This window comes from Typopeltis vanoorti, chromosome 25, assembly GCF_054136105.1.
Source record: "Typopeltis vanoorti isolate ZY-2024b chromosome 25, IOZ_Tvanoo_1.0, whole genome shotgun sequence".
NCBI lineage: Eukaryota > Metazoa > Arthropoda > Arachnida > Uropygi > Thelyphonidae > Typopeltis > Typopeltis vanoorti.
The window spans coordinates 20,519,087-20,542,226 of NC_143573.1; the positions used below are offsets into that span (position 1 = coordinate 20,519,087).

A 23,140-nucleotide genomic window follows, 5' to 3' on the forward strand; every position below is an offset into this window, starting at 1 on the left:
GGGCAGTGTCCATCTCTTCCTCTGGTTAAAATATTCAATGCATCTGATTTGTTAGGGTCAGTTAGCAAGTTTAATTTACTTTCGGTGGATAACAAATTATCCATTTTTTTTGTGAGGTGTCTGGTGATATATCTTTAAGTGATATCTTTGCCATAATTTTTTTTGACAAGTGGGTTCTCATTAAATGGAACAAGTTTTGAAGTCGTCTCTGGAGTAAGACTATAGGTCATGTGATCATGTTGTTTACTACCACATCAGGTACAAGTGGTAGAGCCATGACAGGCAGTTTGGGCATGCCCATATTTTTGACATTTAAAGCATCTTAATAGATTGGGATAATGTATGCCAGGGGTCACCAAACTTCTTTGACCGTCGATCCCTTCAAGAGTTTCTTGAATTTTTATGGACCCCCTCTATTTTACTATTACGAAATTATAATAGGATGAGTAAAAAAGATGCTTATGTGAGTTTTTAGATTGTTTATTTTATAGTTACAGTGTTTATTGTATGAATAATATAGTATATTTTATTATATTGGCTTAACGTTAAAGGGATATGTTTTTGTTTTTGACGTCCTTCTTGACATTACATATTTGATAGGAGGGATAAATAATATATAAAATTTAATTTAGATAACAAAATAACAATAATATAATCTTCCTTATATACATGAAAATAAGACTTTTATTAACTTAGTATACAATTTACTAACGTGAAGGGTGTGCTTCGTGACTCTTGACAAGATTGGCAATGTTGGGTTCAAAATTAGTAAGTTTCAGCCTTAAATCGCCATTGAATTCTATATCTAGCTTATTTCTTTGTTTTGTTAAAATGGAATTAACATGGCTGAAACCAGCTTCAACCATGTATGAGCTTGGTTGAAGCTGAGTTGGTTGAGCAAGCAAAAAGGGGAGTACCACTTCAGAAAGTTTTGGTATTTTTCTACAACATTTATATTCGTCCAAAAGTAACTTAAAGTCCTATTTTTAAAAAGCGTCTTAGCTTCAATATCAACTGACAATTCAATATGTTCATCTTGTAAGTTACATTAGATATTTTCAATATCTGCAGAAAATGGGTGATAACCCAATCTGCAATGTGTATGTTTTCAAAATCTGCAAAGCGCAATTTAAAATCATCACTCAAATATTGAATTTGTTTTGTGTATATTTCTAAGTCTTCATGTTTTGCTTCCAATTGTTAGATTCAAAAAATACTGAAAATCTTTTCGGAACAATGATGATTTAAATAAGGCTAATTTAGCTTGGAAGCCTAAAAGAATCGCCCGAGCTTGAATAATCGTGACATCTTTACCTTGTAGATGGGTCTGTATGTCATTAAATTTTGAAAATAAGTCCGCCAAGTAGAAAATATGATTCTTATTTCTCTTCAGTTCATCACTCAAAAACAAATTAACATCTGTAAGAAACTCTAGAGTTGTCGAACATCTCAACAAATCTTTGTAGACTTGCACCTCTAGACAACCATCTTACTTCAGTATGCAAGAGTAATTGGTTTGATACTTCATCATTTTTTTCACAAAGTTTGGCAAATAATCGTGATTTAAGAGGATGAGCTCTAATTTGATTAAAAGATTTAATACACACTCTTAGAGTATCATGCAGTTTGTCACTGAGAGTTTTTGCCACCAAATGGTTTCAATGCAACACAATGATGTCTTATATTTTTCTATCAACCCCTGAGCCAGAATCGACCCCCAATCAACCCCTGATCCCGAATCGACCCCTGGGGGATCGATATCGACCACTTTGGTGACCACTGATGTATGCTGTAACAGAACAATTGAGATACCTTGCTTTAGGTGTATCAAAAGTAAGAATGATGTTCCTGGTTGGAACCAGGTGACCATCCCTACGTATCAGGAAGCGCCTCATACCTGTCACTCCCTGATCTTTAAGTTCTCAACATATCTCCTCATCAGGAACATCATGGAAATCACATTCTGATATCACTCCTCTAAAGGAATTGAGTGTTTTATGAGGTATTATTGTGATTAGTATTCCATACACTGATTTGGCTCTCAGTAGTTTTTCAGAATGTTGCCGGCATGATGTTTCCTCAAGGATATCACTAGAACATAATTTCTTAACAGTTTTTGGGAGATCCTACCAGTCCTTCTAAACCCTTCTGAATAAAGAAGGGTGAGATTTTCCCTATTGGCTTTTCACCTGTTGCATGGATGATCAGAAATACATTTATGCTAGTATCATCTATTCTTTGTTTCTTACTTCTGTTACCAAATGCTGCATCTACAGTATCATTACTTGGTTGTGACTTCATTAAGCCCTTGCAATGTTTGAGGATGAAGAATTCATGCTCGAGGATGTTTTTTTGATGCCAGAGCTCCCACCCACTGCAGAGCCACACAAGGATGGATGCCCACTGACCAGAAAGCAATGACTCTGCTCAGAAGTGGAACATCAGGGCTATTCCTTATGCTATTACCAGCACCACAGCAAGCCTTGGATCCCGACCCCAGACCATGTGGTGAGAGATTTACTGCAACAACACCATTCACCCTTGTAGACAAGCCCACTAGCTGATTGATTCTGGTTAATCCATCTAGGACTGCCCCTCTTGCTGAAGCAGAGGCCAAAGTAGTACAAGATATCCCCCCCCCCCCCCCCCCCGTCCATGGGTCTTACTGCACAGTGGTTGGGCATTGGATTTCAGTGATGGTGGTCTGGAAGAACGAACAGTAATAAAAGACTTGAGAGAAGTAGAACAAAGAATATAGAAAGAAGAGCAAGGAAAAAAAGAGGAAGAATGAAAAGGACCAGTACTCTAACTAGGCGGTCCCCTCCACCACTAACAGGTGCCCCACTGCAAGTGGCATTTGACAGGAATCCACACCAGAGGTTGTTATGCAAACTCAAAGGATAAGTATGCAAAACAGTCTCACCAATCCTCACCCTCTTGTGGTGCATACCAGCAGTTTGCAGGGAGCACAATCCAGATATGTCCAAGGCCATGCTTGGCTTGTAGTCTGGCACTCCCTCAGAGGCTGGAGGTATTCCTGAGAGTCTGGGCACTCACCACTCAGGCAGTGCCCAGACTCCAACCCAAGCATGTAACCCATGAATCCTTCACTCGCCCTGCATGCCCCTGCTCTTTTAATTTTCTATTATTTTACTTACAACCATGATAAATAGGACAAAATTCCAGTCACTTGCAAAAAATATTTCCAAAAAAAAAAGCTAAGAAAATCCTAGGATTTTATTCTGGAGGAACACCATTCACATTGACTTTACCAACATCAGAGGTCTCAGTTTTAATATTAATGATATACACCAACACCTACAGACATCTTACATTGCATTACAGACATTGCAACATCTTACCCGAACTTTTCTCATTACTCATTGATGGGGAAACTTTAACAGAAGTAGAGGAGATGAGAGATCTAGGAGTGATGGTAGACAAGGACCTGAAATTCAGTGGCCACATTGCACAAATTGTGAAGACATGACATTGGATAATGGCAATGATGCAAAGGACCCGGACATGCAGAAATAGAGAGGTTATGATTCCACTGTATAAGGTCTTGATCAGGCCGCATATGGATTTTTGTGCACAGATTTGGTCGCCAGGTTTCATGGTGATGAGGATATGTTGGAAAGGGTCCAGAGAAGATTCACAAAGGTAGTCAGTGGTCTTTGGAATGTGGAGTACGAGGACAGATTGAGAAAATATAACTTGCAAAGCCTCATGAATATGAGGAAGAAGCAAGATATGATTGAGACATATTATAAGATAGTCTGGAGTTGTTATCAGATCGACAAGAAAGAGATTTTTCATAGAATGGGAGAGGGGAGTAGAACAAGAGGCCATTGCTGGAAACTGTATAAGGAGGATGTGAACAGAGGAGTGAGGAGTAGGTTCTTTGCACGGAGAGTGGCTGGTGAGTAGAATGCATTGCCTGAGTGTTTTGTGGGTGTGGACACATTGAATCAGTTTAAAGCACGGTTTGATGAGCATTGTTTGCAATAGTGTGTGCCTCCCACAATGAGTCTCTAACTCCATGGAGGTCAAATGTTAATAATAATAATAATAATAATAATAATAATAATAATAATAATAATAATAATAATAATGTATAAAGCATTGATCAGACCACATCTGAATTTTTGTGCTGAGATCTGGTCACCAATATTTGAAGGGGGATGAATTAATCTTGGAAAGAGTACAGCAACAGATAGCACGTGGCGGTGAATTTGAGCTGTGCTGAAGAAAGTGATTTTTAATCGGTGAATAGTACATTTTTCTATGTTTTTGAGTGCTAAATTGTTTCTCTGGAATACGAGTGTACTTAAGTGGTTGTTTTCTGAAGTTAGTTGTTGATGTGATATTGTGTATTTTGGTTACTGAGAAGACGGGGTCGGATGCATAATGGTGGAAGACAAGACGAAGCTAAGTTTTCATTACTGTATTTAGTTTTATTTCATTTTATTTAGTGTACTTAATGTTTTGTTTTGCTTGTAATTGTTTGTACTTTTGTTATTTATTTATAGTCCCTAATACTTATTTAGCATTTATTTTTGAAACTAATTAGCGACACTATTTTGAATAATTAATGATTGTGCTAGTAGTCCCTTGGCAATAACGAATGAGGGCGGATTCAGCTACAGTCGCAAACTGCATGTCGCCAAGTCCTCCACCATTTAAGAACTCTATTATAAGCAATATAATAAGGGAGTTTGTGGCAGGCAGTACTTGCGGCATGTATGCGTCTCGGGAATTGGATATCTGGCTTGTGAGAGACAGGGGGATGCGTGTGTGCATAAAGTGCAGGCAGTGGGAGGTAATAAATGCAGTAGATATCTCAATAACTGATGTCAATGATCCAGGAATGGGAAATAAATACCGGAAGATAAGTAGTGTGATAGGAGAGAATGAAGAAAAAAATATGAATGAGAAAGTAATAGTTGATAGTGTAGAAGGCATGAGTGACTGACCTGCAGAGGGAAATAGAGGAGCTGAAAGAGGAGGTGGAATGTCTTCAGAGAAGTATAAAGATGAGATTAGGAGAAATGAAGAGATAAATGCAAGGCAAATCGGAGTAGGGGAGAGAGAGAGAGAGAGAGTTTTGGGAATGATAAGAGAGGAGATAATGGAATTGGATGTGGAAATGGAAACAGTAGGAGAGAGGGAATGAGACAGAGGTATGGGAGTACCAGAAGAGGACAGGATGGAAACAGTAGGAGAGAGAGGTATGGAAGTGCTAGAAGAGGAAAGAATGGAAACAGTAGAAGAGAGCGAATGAGAGAGACGTATGGGAATGCTAGAAGAGGGGAGAATGGAAACAGTAGGAGAGAAGGAATGAGAGAGAGGTATGGGAGTGCTAGAAGAGGAGAGAATGGAAACAGTAGGAGAGAGGGAATGAGAGAAAGGTCTGGGAATGAAAGAAGAGGAGAAAATGGAAACAATAGGAGAGAGGGAATGCTAAGAGGTATAATGTATGGGGACTGAATGATCCGTGGTGTTCAAGATAGGATGCATGAGGAGTGTTTGCCAGGAGGAATGATAGAAAGCATGGCTTTGGTACTTTAGAGAGGTGAAAGGGTGGATGAGATGATTGTGATGGTGGGAACAAATGAACTGAGTTGTGGTGTAAATAGGGCAGCGAGAGATATGAGATTCTTCCTTGAGGTAGTACGAAAGAAGACACAGAGAGGAAAGAGTGTGTATGTGTAGCCTAGGTATGATAATGAAGAGCTGAGCAGAAGAGCAGTAATATTGAATGATATAATAGCTAGAATGTGTGACAAGAGAGGACTGGAATATGTGGATGCTTGGAGTGCGTTTGAGGACAGAGAGGAATTGTACGCAAGAGACTGCTCACATTCGAATGAGAAAGGATGTATGCATCTGGAGAGATTGCTGTTCTGAACAAGTCAGTGTGTCCCAGGTAGGATGGTAGCAGGGGTAGCCTCTTGTGGGAATGGGTACTTGGGAGAAGGGGGACGACATCAGCTAACACTGAGCCTAGTGGAGTCTAGAGGGGATAATGCTGGGTATAGAAACAATGGCATTTATATGCTTTATACTAATGCCAGGAGTATCTGGAATAAGGGAGAGGAATTGGTGGCACAGATAGCATCAGCCTGGCCAAAAATCATTGGGATCACTGAGATGTGGTTGATAGAAGAGGATATAATAACACGAATAGAAGTTGCTGGGTACAGAATTTTCGGCAGGATAGGAAGTGAAAGCATGGTGGTGGATTACTGCTCATGATTAGTGACGACCTATGTCCTCTAAGAGTGGAGACTTTGGAAGGCAGTGGCACTAATGATTTTGAAAGCATATGGTGTGAGGCAGAGGTGGGCAAGACAGGATATTTAGTGGGGTATTGCTACAGACTCAGGAGCACAGAGGGTGGGGACCAGAAATGTTTAGACAGTTGAGTTTGGCAAGTGCAAGAAGAATGACTGTTATGGGAGATTTTAACTACAGTAGTATAAATTGGGGAGAGGAAGATGCATGTAGCAATAAGGGAATGGAATTTCTAGAATTCTTGAGGGACAAATGTCTTTTAGGCAACATGTAATAGAGGAAACAAGAGGTTGAAGAGTTTTGGATTTGGTTATAGCATCAGAAGAGTTGATAATAACTGAGATGACATCTCTCCCACCAGTTGGAGAGAGTGACCATATGGTTTTGACTTGGAAAATGAATAGACATGCAGGAGTATCAAAGAGACAGGAACGTATGTGGAATTATAAGGCAGGTGATTATAATAGTCTAAGACATCAACTTGGGGAAGTTTCATGGAGGGAGAAATTGGAAGGCCGGGATATCATTAATGCATGGGAAATTATGAAAGAATATTTGTTAGCAGCAATGGTAAGTTGTATTCTACACAAGAAGAAGAGGACACAATTTGGATTAAATTGGATGAAAACAATATTAAACAGGAACTGCATGCAAAAAAGAGGCTATGGAAGAGATATAAGGAGACAGGTGAAGAGAAGATGCATGAAGAGTATAAGACACAGGCCAGAAGAGTGACTAGTATGGTAAGGAAGACGAAATCGGAATATGAGAGGAGATTGGCTCTAAGATCCAAAGAAAATTGTAGGGAATTTTTTAGATATGTGGCCAGTAGGAGTTGAAATGACTGTGGAAGAATGATATTGTGGGATAAAAATGGGAATAGAGTGACTGATGCGGAGGACATAGTGGAATTGTTCAATGAACACTTTATTGGAGTATTTCATCCTGGAGGAGTCAGTTTTAATGCTTGAGGGATTGGGTAGGTTCGAGGTTTAGAAGTACAGGAGGCGAGTGTTCAAAATACTCAGTTCAAATACTGAGTATTCTGATGTCAGTAAAGCTGTGGGAGTGAATGGTATTTCACCAAGAGTTTTGAAACAATATGGTAGGAAACCGACAGTGCCTTTGACCTGGCTTTTCAATGAAAGCCTGGTTGAGGAAAGGTGCCCATGGAATAAAAGGAAGGTAAGATAGTGCCATTGCATAATGGCAGTAGCAGACTGGAAGAGTCTAATTATAGGCCAGTTTGTGTGTCATCAGTAGTTACTAAGATCTTGGAGAAAGTAGTGAAGTACTGTATACAGCATTGGGCAGATGAGGGTAATATTATCTGTGAGAGTCAACATGGATTTGTGAAGGGGCACTCTTGTTTTTGCAATATGCTAGCCTTTTATGATAAAGTTACAAGAGCATTAGATGAAGGAAAGGCATATACTGCCATTTTCTTGGCCTTAGCAAGGCATTTGACAGGGTGCCACATGATAAGCTGATATTTAAGTTCCAGCACATGGGTCTGGATGTCAGATTGGTCAACTGGATTCAGGATTGGCTGTCCGATAGGTATCAGAGAGTTGTGTATGGTGGGGCAATTTCAAGGAAGCAGAGGGTTACAAGTGGGGTCCCACAGGGCTCAGTACTCGAACCTATATTGTTTAACCTTTATATCAATGACATTGTTAGTGGATTGCAAAGGGATATTCAGTTGTTTGCAGATGATGCAAAGCTGGGAAGGATTATTAGTAATAGTGCAGATGTGGTAGCCCTGCAAGAAGATTTGAATAAGCTAGATAGAGAGGCAAATAAATGGGGGTATAAGTTTAATGCAGCAAAATGTAAGGTCTTGAGGTTTGGGAAAGATCGATAAGACACTGCATACTCTATGGGAGGAATTATACTGGAGGAAGTAGGGGAGACAAGAGATCTGGGGTTGATGATTGATAGAAACCAGAAATTTAGGGGACATATTGCAAAGGTGGTGAAGGTGACACAGAGGACTGCTGCAATAATGAGAAGGACGCTGACCTGCAGAGATAAAACGGTTATCGTTCCGTTGTATAAGACGCTGATCAGACCACACTTGGACTACTGTTTTCAGATTTGGTCCCCAGGATTTGAAGTGGATAAAGTAACTGTGGAAAGGGTACAAAGGTGGATAACAAAGATGGTTTCAGGACTGTACAATGATAGTTATGAGGATCGGCTGAGGGAATGTGGACTGCAGAGTTTGGTGGATAGAAGAAGGAGAGGTGATATGATTGAGACTTTTAAACTGTTGAGAGGTGGTCACAGGGTTGACACTGGGGAGTTCTTTCGCTTGGTTGAACAGCGGGAAGGAGTGATGACAAGAGGCTATCCCTGGAAGTTACGAAAGGAAACTGCGAGCAAGAGGATGAGAAGTGGTTTCTTTGCATGGAGGGTGGTTGAACCATGGAATGGATTGCCTGATGGAGTGGCGAGAGCGAGAATGGTCAATGAGTTTAAGTAGTGGTATGATAGACTTTGTTTTTATTTGGAAGGACCTCCCCCCATGAGTCTTTTGACTCCATGGAGGCCTGAATAATAATAATAATAATAATAATAAAATCAGAACTGTACAATGTTGGATATATGAGGATAGACGGAGAATCTGCAAAGTTTGGTGGATAGAAGATTAAGAGGAGGGATATGATTGTGACACATTAGCCGTTTGAGGTTATCATCAGATTAACATTGGGAAGATTTTTCATATGGCAGAATGAGAGGAATGAACACAAAAAAGGGGGCCATCCCTGGAAGTTGCAAAACAAAGTAGATAATAAAATGGTAATTATAATTTTTTTGCATGGAGTGAGGATGGAATATTTTGCCACTGAGGGTGGTGATAGTGCAATGATAAAAGAGTTTAAGGAGTGATACAATAGACTTGGGTTTGAATAGCATTCATCTCCCATGATGTGTCTAGTAACTTCATAGAGGTCAAGAAAATAATAATAATAATTTCTATTGCAATGATTTTAATTAAATCATTAATTTAATTAAAATTTTAATTAAAATAGTTAATTTTAATTAAAATTTTAAATACCATACCACACTGGTATGGTAGTTAATTAAAATTAAAATTTTAATTAACTACCATACCAGTGTGTGTGTTGGCTTGTTTACACATCAGTAAATACATGGGTGAGAATTGTCCATTGAAACTCAAGTAAATCCTAAAATGAATTTTCCAGTGGCACCTTGTTCTTCCTTCCCCCCCACACACACATTTTGCATTCCATTCTTCTAATATCAATATAAAATCTACCTTATCCATACTATATTCTATCATAAAATTCTATCTTCTCTTCACTTGTATCTGTAGTGAATGCATACACCTATATGAGTGTTATATTTACCAGATATGCCTTTATTCTGATTTGAATTATTATTATTATTATGGGTATCTCTATGGAGTCAGTAGACTTTCGCAGGAGACCCAAACTATCAAAACAATATCTATCATACCTCTTCTTGAACTCATTTACAGACAAAGAATTCACAACTGAGTCAGGCAATGCATTCCACTCATTTACTACCCACCAAGCAAAAAATCTAGTTCTCACACCCTTGTTAACCACACTTTTCCTTAATTTCCAGGGATGACCTCTTGTTTTTCCATCACTATCATACAGCTGAAATATTTCCCCTGCATCGATCTTATAAAAACCTTTTAGTAATTTAAATGTTTCTATCATATCCCCTCTTCTCCACCCATCAATCAACCTCTGCAATCCACAAGCTCTCAATCTATCAATGTAGGGAGCATTTTTTACATCACTCACCAACTTAGTCATTCTCCTCTGAACCCTCTCCACAACCTCCTCATCTCCAAGGAATCCAAGTAACCAGACTTGAGCACAGTAATCCAAATGTGGAAGTATCAATGCCTTATAAAGGGGAATAATAACTTCTTTACCTCTGGATGTTAGTGTGTTCTTCAATAACCAAGTAATCCTATGTGCAATCTTGGACACCTTAGCAATATGCCCTCTGAACATCATCTCCCTATCCACCAACATCCCCAAGTCCCTAGCCTCATCAGTTTCTTGGATTACCGTTCCATCAATGTGGTATACAGCTGGTAATTTTTTAATCCCAAAATGCATAACTTTACACTTTTCCACTTTGAACTGACATCCATTACCTTCTGCCCATTTTGCCAGCTTATTTAAATCATCCTGCAAACTCTCAACATCAGCTTGATTTTTTATTGTGCTACCCAACTCTGCATCATCAGCAAACAACTGAATATCTCCCTTCAAGCCATTTCCTATATCATTTATGTACAAATTAAATAATAACGTTCCAAGCACAGAGCCCTGAGGCACATCACTGGTCACCTGCCTCATCCTGGACTCTGCTCCTCCATACACTACTTTCTGGTATCTCTCCATGAGCCATTCTCTTATCTATATCACCAGTTTAGTATCCATCCCCATCTGCTCTAATTTGCACAACAGTATTCCATGGGGGGTATCCTGTCAAAAGCCTTAGCAAAATCCAGAAGTATTACTGTGTAGCCATTCCCATTTGCCAACTCAGATGTCATTCTATTTTAAAAAGGTAATAAATTGCTAAGGCAGGATTGACCTTTAACAAAACCATGTTGGCCCATATAGAGTATCGTATTCTGATCCACCCATTCTTGAATCACTGTGTAACCATTCCTTTGTCCAACTCAGATGTTATTCTATTGTAAAAATTTAATAAATTGCTAAGGCAGGATAGACCTTTAGCAAAACCATGCTGACCCTTATACAGTATCATATTCTGATTCACCCATTCTTGATTTATTCAGTCAGACTGATTGTATCCTAAAATGTATTTTTCATACTCTTTTCTATGAATGCCACGCTATTTTTTCTGAAACTTTCAGGTCTGTGGTAATAAATCCTAAAATTATCATTATCAAAGTGATCTATTGTTGTAGATCTAAGCTCACTAATTCCTAAAATCTTAAGCTGAGCTCTTCTCACTTCTTTACTAGTTCCATTTTTACTTGATACGTACTTCTTACATTTCATGGTCACAGCTTACCATCCCACCACACTGAAGTGTGCATCCACATGGGGAATACTTTCTTTAAATAATGTAACTGCACCATTTCTAACATTTACATTTGCTAGCTGATATTTTGTTGTTAGTTGTTTTGACTAGAATGATTATCAATCTTTAATGTATGTTCCACAGATACATCATCTACTTCTCCCACAACCACCAGCACTGCCACAAAAGCTACTAATCCATGGACTCCAAGTTCAACTTTAATAAGTATAGCTGCTACTCATAAATCTACCTCAAGAACATCTTCGACAAGGACCTCTCCTCGTTATATGACTAACCCAACAAAAGTAACTGTTAGAACAATGACTCCATATATTACTCTTCCTTCTTCATTAGATACAACCACATCAGTAGTTAAACTGACGACATTGCCTACACCTTCACCACTGTTGAGTAAGTAGAAATTATTTAACACTATTTTTTATTAATTTGTTGAATTTGCTGTCATTCTTGTTAATTATCTAACCCAACAAAAGTAACTGTTAGAACAATGACTCCATATATTACTATTCCTTCTTCATTAGATACAACCACATCAGTAGTTAAACTAACGACACTGCCTTCATCCATACCACTGTTGGGTAAGCAGAAATTATTTAACATTATTTTTTATTAATTTGCTGTCATTCTTGTTAATAATCTAACCAAACAAAAGTAACTGTTAGAACAATGACTCCATATATTACTCTTCCTTCTTCATTAGATACAACCACATCAGTAGTTAAACTGACAACATTGCCTGCAACCTCACCACTATCAGGTAAGTAGAAATTATTTAACACTATTTTTTATTAATTTGCTGTCATTCTTGTTAATCATCACAGTAGTTATTATTTGCAGTTAATAGCTATCCCTAAACTCCATTAAAATTATTGGTAGAAAAGTTGTTTTATTTACCTATATATGCCCTTTCTTACAAGCAGCACATGTGCATGTAGTGATATATATGATATCCAACTCCTTTGATAGGGGTGGGAGCTGCATTCCTTTTTTGGAATGCAAGGAACCTTTATTGCAAGTGCTTAGTTTCAAGTGGCATGCAGTACTTGAGGCATGCATGCGTCTCGGGAATTAGATATCTGGCTTGTGAGAGAGAAGGGGTGCGTGTGTGTGTAAAGTGCAGGCAGTGGAAGAAAATAAATGCAGTAGATATCTCAATAACCGACCTCATTGCTCCAGGAATGGGAAATGAATACTGGAGGACGAGTAGTGTGATAGGAGAGAATGAAGAAAAAAAAGGAGTGAGTGACTGTTAAAGTTTAGGACAGGTTTTGTTTGGGAGAGTGAATTTCGATTAGGAGTGACTGACCTGCAGAGGGAGATAGAGGAGCTGAAAGAGGAGGTGGAATGTCTTCAGAGAAGTATGAAAGATGAGATTAGGAGAATGGAAGAGATAAACGCAAGGCAAATCGGAGGAGGGGGAGAGAGAAAGAGAGAGAGTTTTGGGAATGATAGGAGAGGAGAGAATGGAATTAGATGTGGAAATGGAAATGGAGAGAATGGAAAAAACAGTAGGAGAGACGGAATGAAAGGGAGGCATGGGAGTGCTACAAGAGGAAAGAATGGAAACAGTAGGAGAGAGGAAATGAGAGAGAGGTCTGGGAATGAAAGAAGAGGAGAAAATGGAAACAATAGGAGAGAAGGAATGGTAAGAGATATAATGTATGAGGACTCAATGATCCGTGGTGTTCAAGGGATGCGTGAGGAGTGTTTGCCAGGAGAAACGACAGAAAATGTTGCTTTGACAGTTAAGAGAGGTGAAAGGGTGGATGAGATGATTGTGATGGTGGGAACAAGTGACTTGAGTGGTGGTGTAAATAGGGAATCTAGCGATTTGAGATTCTTGCTTGAGGTGGTACAAAAGAAGACACAGAGAGGAAAGATAGTGTGTGTGTTGCCTAGGTATGATAATGAAGAGCTGAGCTGAAGAGCAGTAATATCGAATGACATAATAGCTAGAATGTGCGACAAGAGAGGACTGGAATATGTGGATGCTTGGAGTGTGTTTGAGGACAGAGAGGAATTGTATGCGAGAGACCACTTACATTTGAATGACGAAGAACGTGGGCATCTGGAGAGATTGCTGTTCTGAACAAGTCAGTGTGTCCCAGGGAGGATGGTAGCAGAGGTATCCTCTTGTGGGAATGGGTACCTGAGAGAAGGGGGACGACATCAGCTAACACTGAGCCCAGTGGAGTCTAGAGGGGATAATGCTGGGTATAGAAAAATCAGTATTTATATGCTTTATACTAATGCCAGGAGTATCCGGAATAAGGGAGAGGAATTGGTGGCACAGAGAGTATCAGCCTAGCCAAAAATTATTGGGATCACTGAGACATGGTTGACAGAAGATTATATAATAACAGGAATAGAAGTTGCTGGGTACAGAATTTTTCGGCAGGATAGGAAGTGAAAGCATGGTGGTGGAGTACTGCTCATGATTAGTGACGACCTATGTCCTCTAAGAGTGGAGACTTTGGAAGGCAGTGGCACTAATGATTTTGAAAGCATATGGTGTGAGGTAGAGGTGGGCAAGACAGGATATTTAGTGGGGTGTTGCTACAGACCCAGGAGCACAGAGGGTGGGGACCAGAAATGTTTAGACAGCTGAGTTTGGCAAGTGCAAGAAGAATGATTGTTGATGGAGATTTTAACTACAGCAGTATAAATTGGGGAGAGGAAGATGCATGTAGCAATAAGTGAATATAATTTCTAGAATTCTTGAGGGACAAATGTCTTTTAGGCAACATGTAATAGAGGAAACAAGAGGTTGAAGAGTTTTGGATTTGGTTATAGCATCAGAAGAGTTGATAATAACTGAGATGACATCTCTCCCACCAGTTGGAGAGAGTGACCATATGGTTTTGGCTTGGAAAATGAATAGACATGCAGGAGTATCAAAGAGACAGGAACATATGTGGAATTATAAGGCAGGTGATTATAATAGTCTAAGACATCAACTTGGGGAAGTTTCATGGAGGGAGGAATTGGAAGGCCTGGATATCATTAATGCATGGGAAATTATGAAAGAATATTTGTTAGCAGCAATGGTAAGTTGTATACCACAAGTGAAGAAGAGCCATCCACTTTACTCCATCCAATTTGGAGTAAAGTGGATGGCAAACAATATTAAACAGGAGCTACATGCGAAAAAGAGGCTGTAGAAGAGATATAAGGAGACAGGAGAAGAGAAGAGAAGATGCATGAGGAATATAAGACATAGGCCAGAAGAGTGACTAGTATAGTAAGGAAGACGAAACTGGAATATGAGAGGAGACTGGCCCTCAGATCCAAAGAAAATCCTAGGGAATTTTTTAGATATATGGCCAGTAGGAGTTGAAATGACTGTGGAAGAATGATATTGTGGGATAAAAATAGGAATAGAGTGACTGATGCAGAGGACATAGTGGAATTGTTCAATGAACACTTTATTGGAGTATTTCATCTTGGAGGATTCAGTTTGAATGCTAGAGGGATTGGGCAAGTTCGAGGTTTAGAGGTACAGGAGGAGAGTATGTTAGAAATACTGAGTATTCTGGATGTCAGTAAAGCTGTGGGAGTGGAAGGTATTTCACCACGAGTTTGAGAGAATGTGCTAGGGAACTGACAGTGCCTTTGACCTAGCTCCTCAATTAAAGTCTGCCTGCAGGAAAGGTGCCCATGGAATGGAAGGAAGGTAAGATAGTGTTATTGCATAACGGTGGTAGCAGACTAGAAGTGTCTAATTATAGGCCAGTTTGTGTGTCATCAGTAGTTAGTAAGATCTTGGAGAAAGTAGTGAAGGACCGTATAAAGAATTCAGCACATGAGGGTAATGTTATCTGTGAGAGTCAACAAATGATTTGTGAAGGGGCAATTTAGCTATATGCTAGCCTTTTATGATAAAATTACAAGACCATTAGATGAGGGAAAGGCATATACTGTCATTTTCTTAAACTTAGTGAAGGTATTTGACAGGGTGCCACATGATAAGCTGATATTTAAGTTGCAGCACATGGGTCTGGATGTCAGATTGGTCAACTGGATTCAGGATTGGCTGTCCGATAGGTATCAGAGTGTTGTGTATGGTGGGGCAGTTTCAAGGAAGCAGAGGGTTACAAGTGGGGTCCCACAGGGCTCAGTACTGGAACCTATATTGTTTAACCTTTATATCTCAGTGGATTGCAAGGGGTTATTCAGTTATTTGCAGATGAAGTGAAGCTGGGAAGGATTATTATTAATAGTGCAGATGCGGCAGCCCTGCAAGAGGATTTAAATAAGCTAGATAGATGGCCAAATGAATGGGGGGGGGGGGTCAGTTTAATGCAGCAAAATGTAAGGTCTTGAGGTTTGGGAAACATTGATGGGACACTGCATACTGTATGGGTGGAGTTATAATGGAGGAAGTAGGGGAGACAAGAGATCTGGGGTTGATGATTGATAGAAACCTGAAATTTAGAGGATATATTGCAAAAGTGGTGAAGGTACCACAGAGGATTGTTACAATAATGAGAAGGACGCTGACCTGCAAGAGTAAAACAGTTATCATTCAGTTGTATAAGACCCTGATCAGACCGCACTTGGACTATTGTTCTGAAATTTGGTCCCAAGGATTTGAAGGGGATAAAGTAACTGTGGAAAGTGTACAAAGGTGGATAACAAAGATGGTTTCAGGACTGTACAGTGATAGTTATGAGGATCGGCTGAGTGAATGTGGACTGCAGAGTTTGGTGGATAGAAGAAGGAGAGGTGATATGATTGAGACTTTTAGACTGTTGAGAGGTGGTTACAAGGTTTGACACTGGGAGGGGGGGAGTTCTTTTGCTTGGTTGAACAGCAGGAAGGAGTGATGACAAGAGGCCATCCCTGGAAGTTACGAAAGGAAACAGTGAGCAAGAAGTTGAGGAGTGGTTTCTTTGCACATGGAGGGTGGTTGAACCATGGAATGCATTGCCTGATGGAGTGGTGAGAGCGAGAACCGTCAATGAGTTTAAGGAGTGGAATGATAGACTTTGTGTTTCTTAGTGGGGAGCTCCCCTCGATGAGTCTTGATAGACTTTGTGTTTCTTAGGAAGGACCTCCGACGAAGAGTCTTTTGACTCCATGGAGGCCTGAATAATAATAATTAGTTCTACCTCTAATTTCTTTTCATCATCATCATCATCATCAATTTCCTGATGTGTATTGTATACTTGAAGAGTTGTATAGACTACTATGTCAGTAACTGGTAATTAGTTTACGGAATTAACAACGCATATAAAGTGTATTAATTAAAGGTAACTTTCTTTCAGAATACGTAGTGATATATTATCAAGTCCCACAGCCTTATTAACATCTAGTTTACTCAACTCCCCATACATTTCTTGCTCACCTACAGTCAGTCTTTCCTCCCCATCATCAACTGCTCTCAATCCCTCCATGAAGTCTCATTCACAAGATTGAAAGATCTTTATGAACCGTTCATGAAGTATCTCCACCACACATTCTGCATCAGCTGTCTTTATACCATTTTCTCCAATCAATGTCATCCTTCCATAATTATTCTTTCTTTTGTTGGCTATATATTGAAAAAACTCCTTAGGATTCTTTTTGGCTTCATTAGCCAACTGCTGTTCATACCTCTCTTTAGCTACCCTCACCAACCAAGTCACTCTCCTTGCTTTGTCTTTGTAGACCTCATGGAATTGGTTATTTCCACTTCTCTTATGCTGCTGCCACAATGCCCTTTTTTTCTGTATTGCATGCTTAATCTCTTTATTCATCCATCTCACACCCACCTTATTTAACCTTCTCACCCTTGGAATACATTTAGACATTGCATCTACTAAACAGTTTTTGAAAATCCCCCAAGCTGCATTGATCTCTTTTCCAGCTAACTCCTCATTCCACGCTACACCTGCAAGCTGTCTCCTGAGCTCTTCATAATCACTCCCCCCCCCTTGTAGTTCCACATATTCCCTTTTCTGACAGAGGTCCTCACACTGCTGGCAACCACCCAGGTAATCACTTCAGGTGCAAACTTTGTTTGCTTACACTTGGATAAAGGATTAAACCAAATATATAATTGGTAGCATAGCCAAGTGAAAAAGAGGATGACTGGTGGGAGAGCAGCAGAATTAGTTGCAAAAGACAGGGTTAACATGAAGAAATGACAGATGTCGGCTTTATGTTCCACATAAAAAGGGTAGATAGGTAAATCCAAAGAATTTTAATAATAAGGTGTGACACCTTTTGGCAACTGGAGTATGGAAATATAACTTCTCCGTTACTTCCACCTTAGTATCACCACCTCTGGGTCTGGCTTCCACTGGCGAGACCTCAATAAAGGTCGAAACTAGTTGGATGCATGGATGATGAATGGCAATGCTGTAGCCCATGATGTTTTAACTGAGGCACAGCTGTTGCTGATACCCCTCAGATGACATATGAGCAAATGAGTAAATAAGCGGCTCTGCTCGGTGGCAGAGTGAGCCTGCCATGAGGTAGAGCCAATGCTGAGAGTTCTTCTCAGTGGCAGGGTAAGCAAAGAAGACAGGGAAACTCAGGGAACAACGCTGAGTTTTTGGAGTAGACCTGTACTTTCAATAAAGGTCGAAACTGGTCTGGGTAGTGACCCTTCCCTTAATGCATAGCATTATACATGTCTGCAAGGAGATGTGCTTTGCATTATGGGATACCAAGGCAAGTGATGAGAACTTATACCCCCTTTGCCACGAGTTGCCCCAGTCCTGAAAATATTTCAGGCACAAACTTTGTTTGCTTACACTTGGATAAAGGATTAAACCAAATATATCATTGGTAGATAGGTAAGACACCTTTATAATTGCTTTTGAGTTGAAGATGAGTCAGGCAATATTTTATGATGGAAGAGTTTTTCCTCCCCTAAACCTAGGTTTTCACTCTTAGTAAAACAAAACCAGCTGGAGAATCATAGTTAGACATGATTATAATGAATGCATAACCGTTTCACTCTGACAATCAGCTCTTTCAAAAATCAGAAAATCCTGCTTATAATATGCAAATTCTGAGGCTAATGTATACAGATTTTCATAAAAGCGGGCCTATTGGGATCAGATCTTCCTAAGGAAAGCGAGACCACATACAATTAACGGAGAAAATACACTTGCACGGCAGATTAATGAGTGGCAATATAAGACTGATTAGCATAATGCCGAGATACTGTATTATTGTTAACATTATAAGGTGTCTCCATGGAGTCAAAAGACTCATTATCTGTTGATATGGCTATCCAGCAAGTGCAAAAAAATTGTTGCAATGACGACATCCGCCAATTGCCATTTTCCTTGATTGGTGTACTACAGGAATGAAATTATGAAAACACATATTGCTAAGAAAAGTCAGCATTCATATGAAATTGACATTATGAAAAAAAATAGTATAAACAAACATTTGATATATCCCTATTTACATTCGCACTTGCGCCACGCACTAACGTCACTTCGTCGCAGTATTACCAATTAGGAAGTGAAAAGTTTACGAAACAGACAAGACTCAGTCGAGGCTTGTTTATTTGGTCAAACTGATACTAGAATATTCAAAACAGGTGAAAAAAAAATTGGGTTGGAAGTCTGCCTAGTTATATACTCTACAAATAAGTGTGGGAGACTGCCTATAAAGACATACTTTTTATATATTAATGGAAATTATCATTACATTCAAAAATGTGCATTTATCACGAAAATTGAAAAGAGATACGGAGGGTGCCATTTGGATTTAGCGAATTTAATTAAAATATATCGAGCGACGGCATTTTCAAAAATAAATAAGTAATCAAAAATAAAATAAAATTAGTTTGAATTATTAGCGATCGGAATACATTGCCTCGCGAAGGACAAAACTAATAACTTTTGACAGATTATTAACGCGTTCTAATTACATATGTTGACATTTGCAGGAACACCTGGCTTTGCATGTTCCCAATAATTATTCTTTGCTTAGAATTATTCTGAGTTAAACGTATGTGCTTGCAGGTGTACGTGTTGCGATGATATAAGTAAATATTATTTTAAATGCCAGAAAGGTGTAGAGTCAGGTAACGGTTATATTTATTTGCGCTGCTGACGTTCAACTCGTACACCATTTCTTAACGAAAGCAGCTGTTCAGTCTACACTCTCGTGTCCTTGGAACGTGACTCATACTCTGTTTGTATCTGTGGCTTACGACTTGGGTTGACCGACAAATCGAACATGGCTGAAGTAGAGGCGTGTTGTTTATTGTGGATAATCTTAGTGTTAATGCAGATAAACGCTGCTGATGTGCGAACCCTGGACGATACAGCGTCGCTTAAAGGTAATCAGATAATACAGTGCAATAGAACATTTCGCTATGATAATAAACTGCGTCACATGAAAATATCTTATATGGCCACCTGAGGTTTTGGGATTTAATGTCAGTTTCAGTTTGTTATCGTTAGGATTTTAATATAAGAAATATGAGATTCACACTTCTCCGACAGATATGTAAATGAGAAACATAAGTTACAGCCTCTGAAAGATATCAATATTTATTAGATTGTTGCTTGTTTGTTGTCTTGTATTTTGATTTTTTTAAAAAATATATTAAATATTATAATTATTATTGCAGGCGTTTTGTGGATTAGACAGACTTGGTAATTGTTGGATAACCGGTTTACCTGACTTTTATTTATTTATTTTTTATTATTTGGTGGGGAGGGCGAGATGGATGATTGAAATTTTAAGGGAGGCGAATGTTAATATACATGAGGCTTTTTTAAAATTTGTTTTATTAATGCAGTGTACTTTTGTTTTTCACTAATAACATTCCTTTTAAAATTTAATTTGTGTTATAATTAATGAAAACAACACACGATTCTGTATATTAACCAAAAATTACCCTTCCCTGGGTAATTTTTGGTTAATATACAGAATGATTCCTCGGGTTGCGCCACTTGCCATAATGCTTTATGAAGCAAAGTATCATTAGAAGTATGTAAATGTGACGATAGGTGTAGGTATTGGTGGGTTATTCATAACACTTCTTGAACAGCATTGGAGAAACACAATAAATAAATCAATATTTTATTGAATTATGAATATTTTAATAGATTTCAAATATTATGCTGTGATAACATGAACCACACCACATCAAAATATTTTTATGGCCACCTAGGGTTTTGAATTTGGTGCCAGTTTCAGCTTGTTATCGGTTAGGATTTTATTATAAGAAACATGATTCATACTTCTCTGGCAGGTTTATGTTTTAATAAATAAATAAATTAAAAAAAAAACATATGTTACAACATTTTAGAGAAAAATTATAACTGCTGTAAAAGTAACTGTTGATAGAGTGATGAAAGCACAGACTGCATGTTATAGGATGGGTCTCCCACAATGAGTTTTGATTCCATGGAGGCCTGAATCATAAATAATAATAATAAAACACAACACTCAGTTAGATTGTTCTCACAGAAACAATCTGAATTGTTTCAAGAAAAAATGCTTGATTTGTCTTGAAGCATGATATGTTAATTTATAATACATAATTTCACCAAAAAGCATATAAAAGAGCATGATACCAATGAACAAGACATAAGCCACATCAATCCAGCAGTGTTGAATGTTTCAGAGAGCAGACATTGAATTGGACCATAGCATACTGATTGTCAATATCAAGTTGAAAATCAGATGATAGGTGAAAGCACGAAAAGACTAATGGCACTTCATCTCAAAGGCCAGTAGTCTTTTCTCATCTTCCTTTAGCAGTGTCCAACTCTCACATCTGTATAATAACACAGTTAACAGGATATCAATGAGATAGTCTTGTAGCTAGCTGTATTTTATTGTCCTTTGAAGGGCAATTGTTGCTTTAGCAATGTGTGCTTGAATAAATATTGTATTTAGACAGTCCATCTTTGTTGTGTGTTTCCCAAGTAGGTGAATCTTTCTACTTCAATTTTTCATTATTAATGGAAATGTTTATAGCCTTATTGCCTGAAGATATTGTTTTTGATTTGTGAATTCTGATCTATAATCACTAAGTACATAAGTGCACTAGAAACTCTGTCTGTTAATTCTTGTAATTGATGTTCCTTCTCTGCTATTAGGTTAATGTTATTCAGCAAATCTGAAGTTATTGATTTTTTTGCTACCAACTGTAATTACAATACCACTGTTTTCCAAGGCTAAATCTATTATATACTCCAAATATAGGTTGAAAAGCATTGCCAAAAAGTATGCAGCCTTGGTGCACACCTCTTTCCATTTTTAAAGGCTGATTATATTTACTATTGATTTCTATTAACATTTCTGAGGAACAGTAAAGAGTTTTAATTAGGCATACTATTTTATTATCTATTCTATAGTGGTTCATTATTTTCCACAATCATTCATGCTTGGACCACTGCTATTTTTGTTCATTAATGATATAGGAAAGGATCTGAGAGGAACTGTTCATTTATTTGCTGAGGATGCAAAGTTGGATAGAACAATAGTTGAATACACATGATGTCAAAATTTTTCAGGATGATTTGGATAGTTTGGCAGACTGGGCTAAGGAGAATGGATGTCAGTTTAATGCGGCAAAGTGTAAGGTTATGCATTTTGGGGTGAAAAGATTAGCAGCAGTGTACCACATTGGTGGAACTATACTCCAGGAAATTGACAAAGCCAGAGATTTGGGAGTGTTGTTGGATAGGGAGTTGAAGTTTAGGGGACACATAGCAAAAGTGGCTAAATCAGCTCATCAAATCACTTGGTTATGGAAGAATACGTTGACGAGCAGAGACAAGCAGGTTATTGTTCCTCTTTATTGAGCCTTCGTGAGACCCCATCTTGACCACTGCACCCAGATCTGGGTGACAGGGTTTCTTCTTGATGGGGAGGAGGTAGAGAGGATCCAGAGGCGAGTGACCAAGATGGTAACTGGTCTATTATTATTATCCAGGCTTCCATGGAGTCAAAAGACTCATCGTGGGAGGTCCTTCCTAAGAAACACAGTCTATCAAGACTCATCGAGGGGAGGTCCCCCCCCCCCCTAAGAAACACAAAGTCTATCATCCCACTCATTGACCGTTCTCACTCTTCTCACCACTCCATCAGGCAATGAATTCCATGCTAGTTCTATAGTTGCTTTTTGAGATACTGGGTTAACACACGTTTTTGGCTCCAAAAACTATTTGCCCATGCCAAAAGATTGACAAACTCAGGAAATGGTTAAAGAAAAAGTTCCTCTAGTCAGCAACCAGATTCAATTCAAATTTAGTGATCGGATTGCTATTACTACACGGCTATATAGGTACTCCCCCATTAACCAGTCCACAAGTGAATTAATATGTGAAACTAACTAGTGTGAATCTCACTCACAGAAGGTCGTAAACTTATTACATTTAATACTGTGGATGGGCAGGCTAAGGATTAGATAATTTGGGAACCCTGCTTCAGAGTCTATGATATGAATCTTATGAGAACATGTTGAAGATCTGTGGGAAATTTTTAGAACAGATCTGTTGGTGGGAGAACATTGATGGGGGCCATCCATGGAAACTGAGCAAGGGTGTTAGAACTAGGTTTTTTTACTTGGAGAGTGGTGAATGAGTGGAATAAGCTGCCAGAGTCTGTTGTGGGTGTCATGACTGTGAATGAGTTCAAAGCAAAGTATGATAGATACTGTGCTAATGCTGAATCGTTCTTGACATGATGTTTAGGGCCTCCCTCGATGAGTCTAAGGACTCCTTGGAATTGTCCGTAATAATAATACTGGATTGAAGGCCTTCTGTATATCTATAAAATTGTGACAGCATTT

At 38.7% G+C, this 23,140-nt stretch overlaps 1 protein-coding gene across 3 annotated transcripts in view; it reads left to right on the forward strand.

The window, feature by feature from the left end:
* LOC150092591 (low-density lipoprotein receptor-like) overlaps positions 1–23,140 on the forward strand; it is a 400,302-nt gene that overhangs the window by 261,721 nt on the left and 115,441 nt on the right. For all 3 annotated transcript variants that reach the window (XM_090414387.1, XM_090414386.1, XM_090414388.1), the window contains 3 exons: positions 11,506–11,772; positions 11,904–11,960; positions 12,083–12,139. In XM_090414387.1, coding sequence (XP_090270513.1) covers positions 11,506–11,772; positions 11,904–11,960; positions 12,083–12,139 — 381 coding nt within the window. The remainder of the gene's footprint in view (positions 1–11,505; positions 11,773–11,903; positions 11,961–12,082; positions 12,140–23,140) is intronic.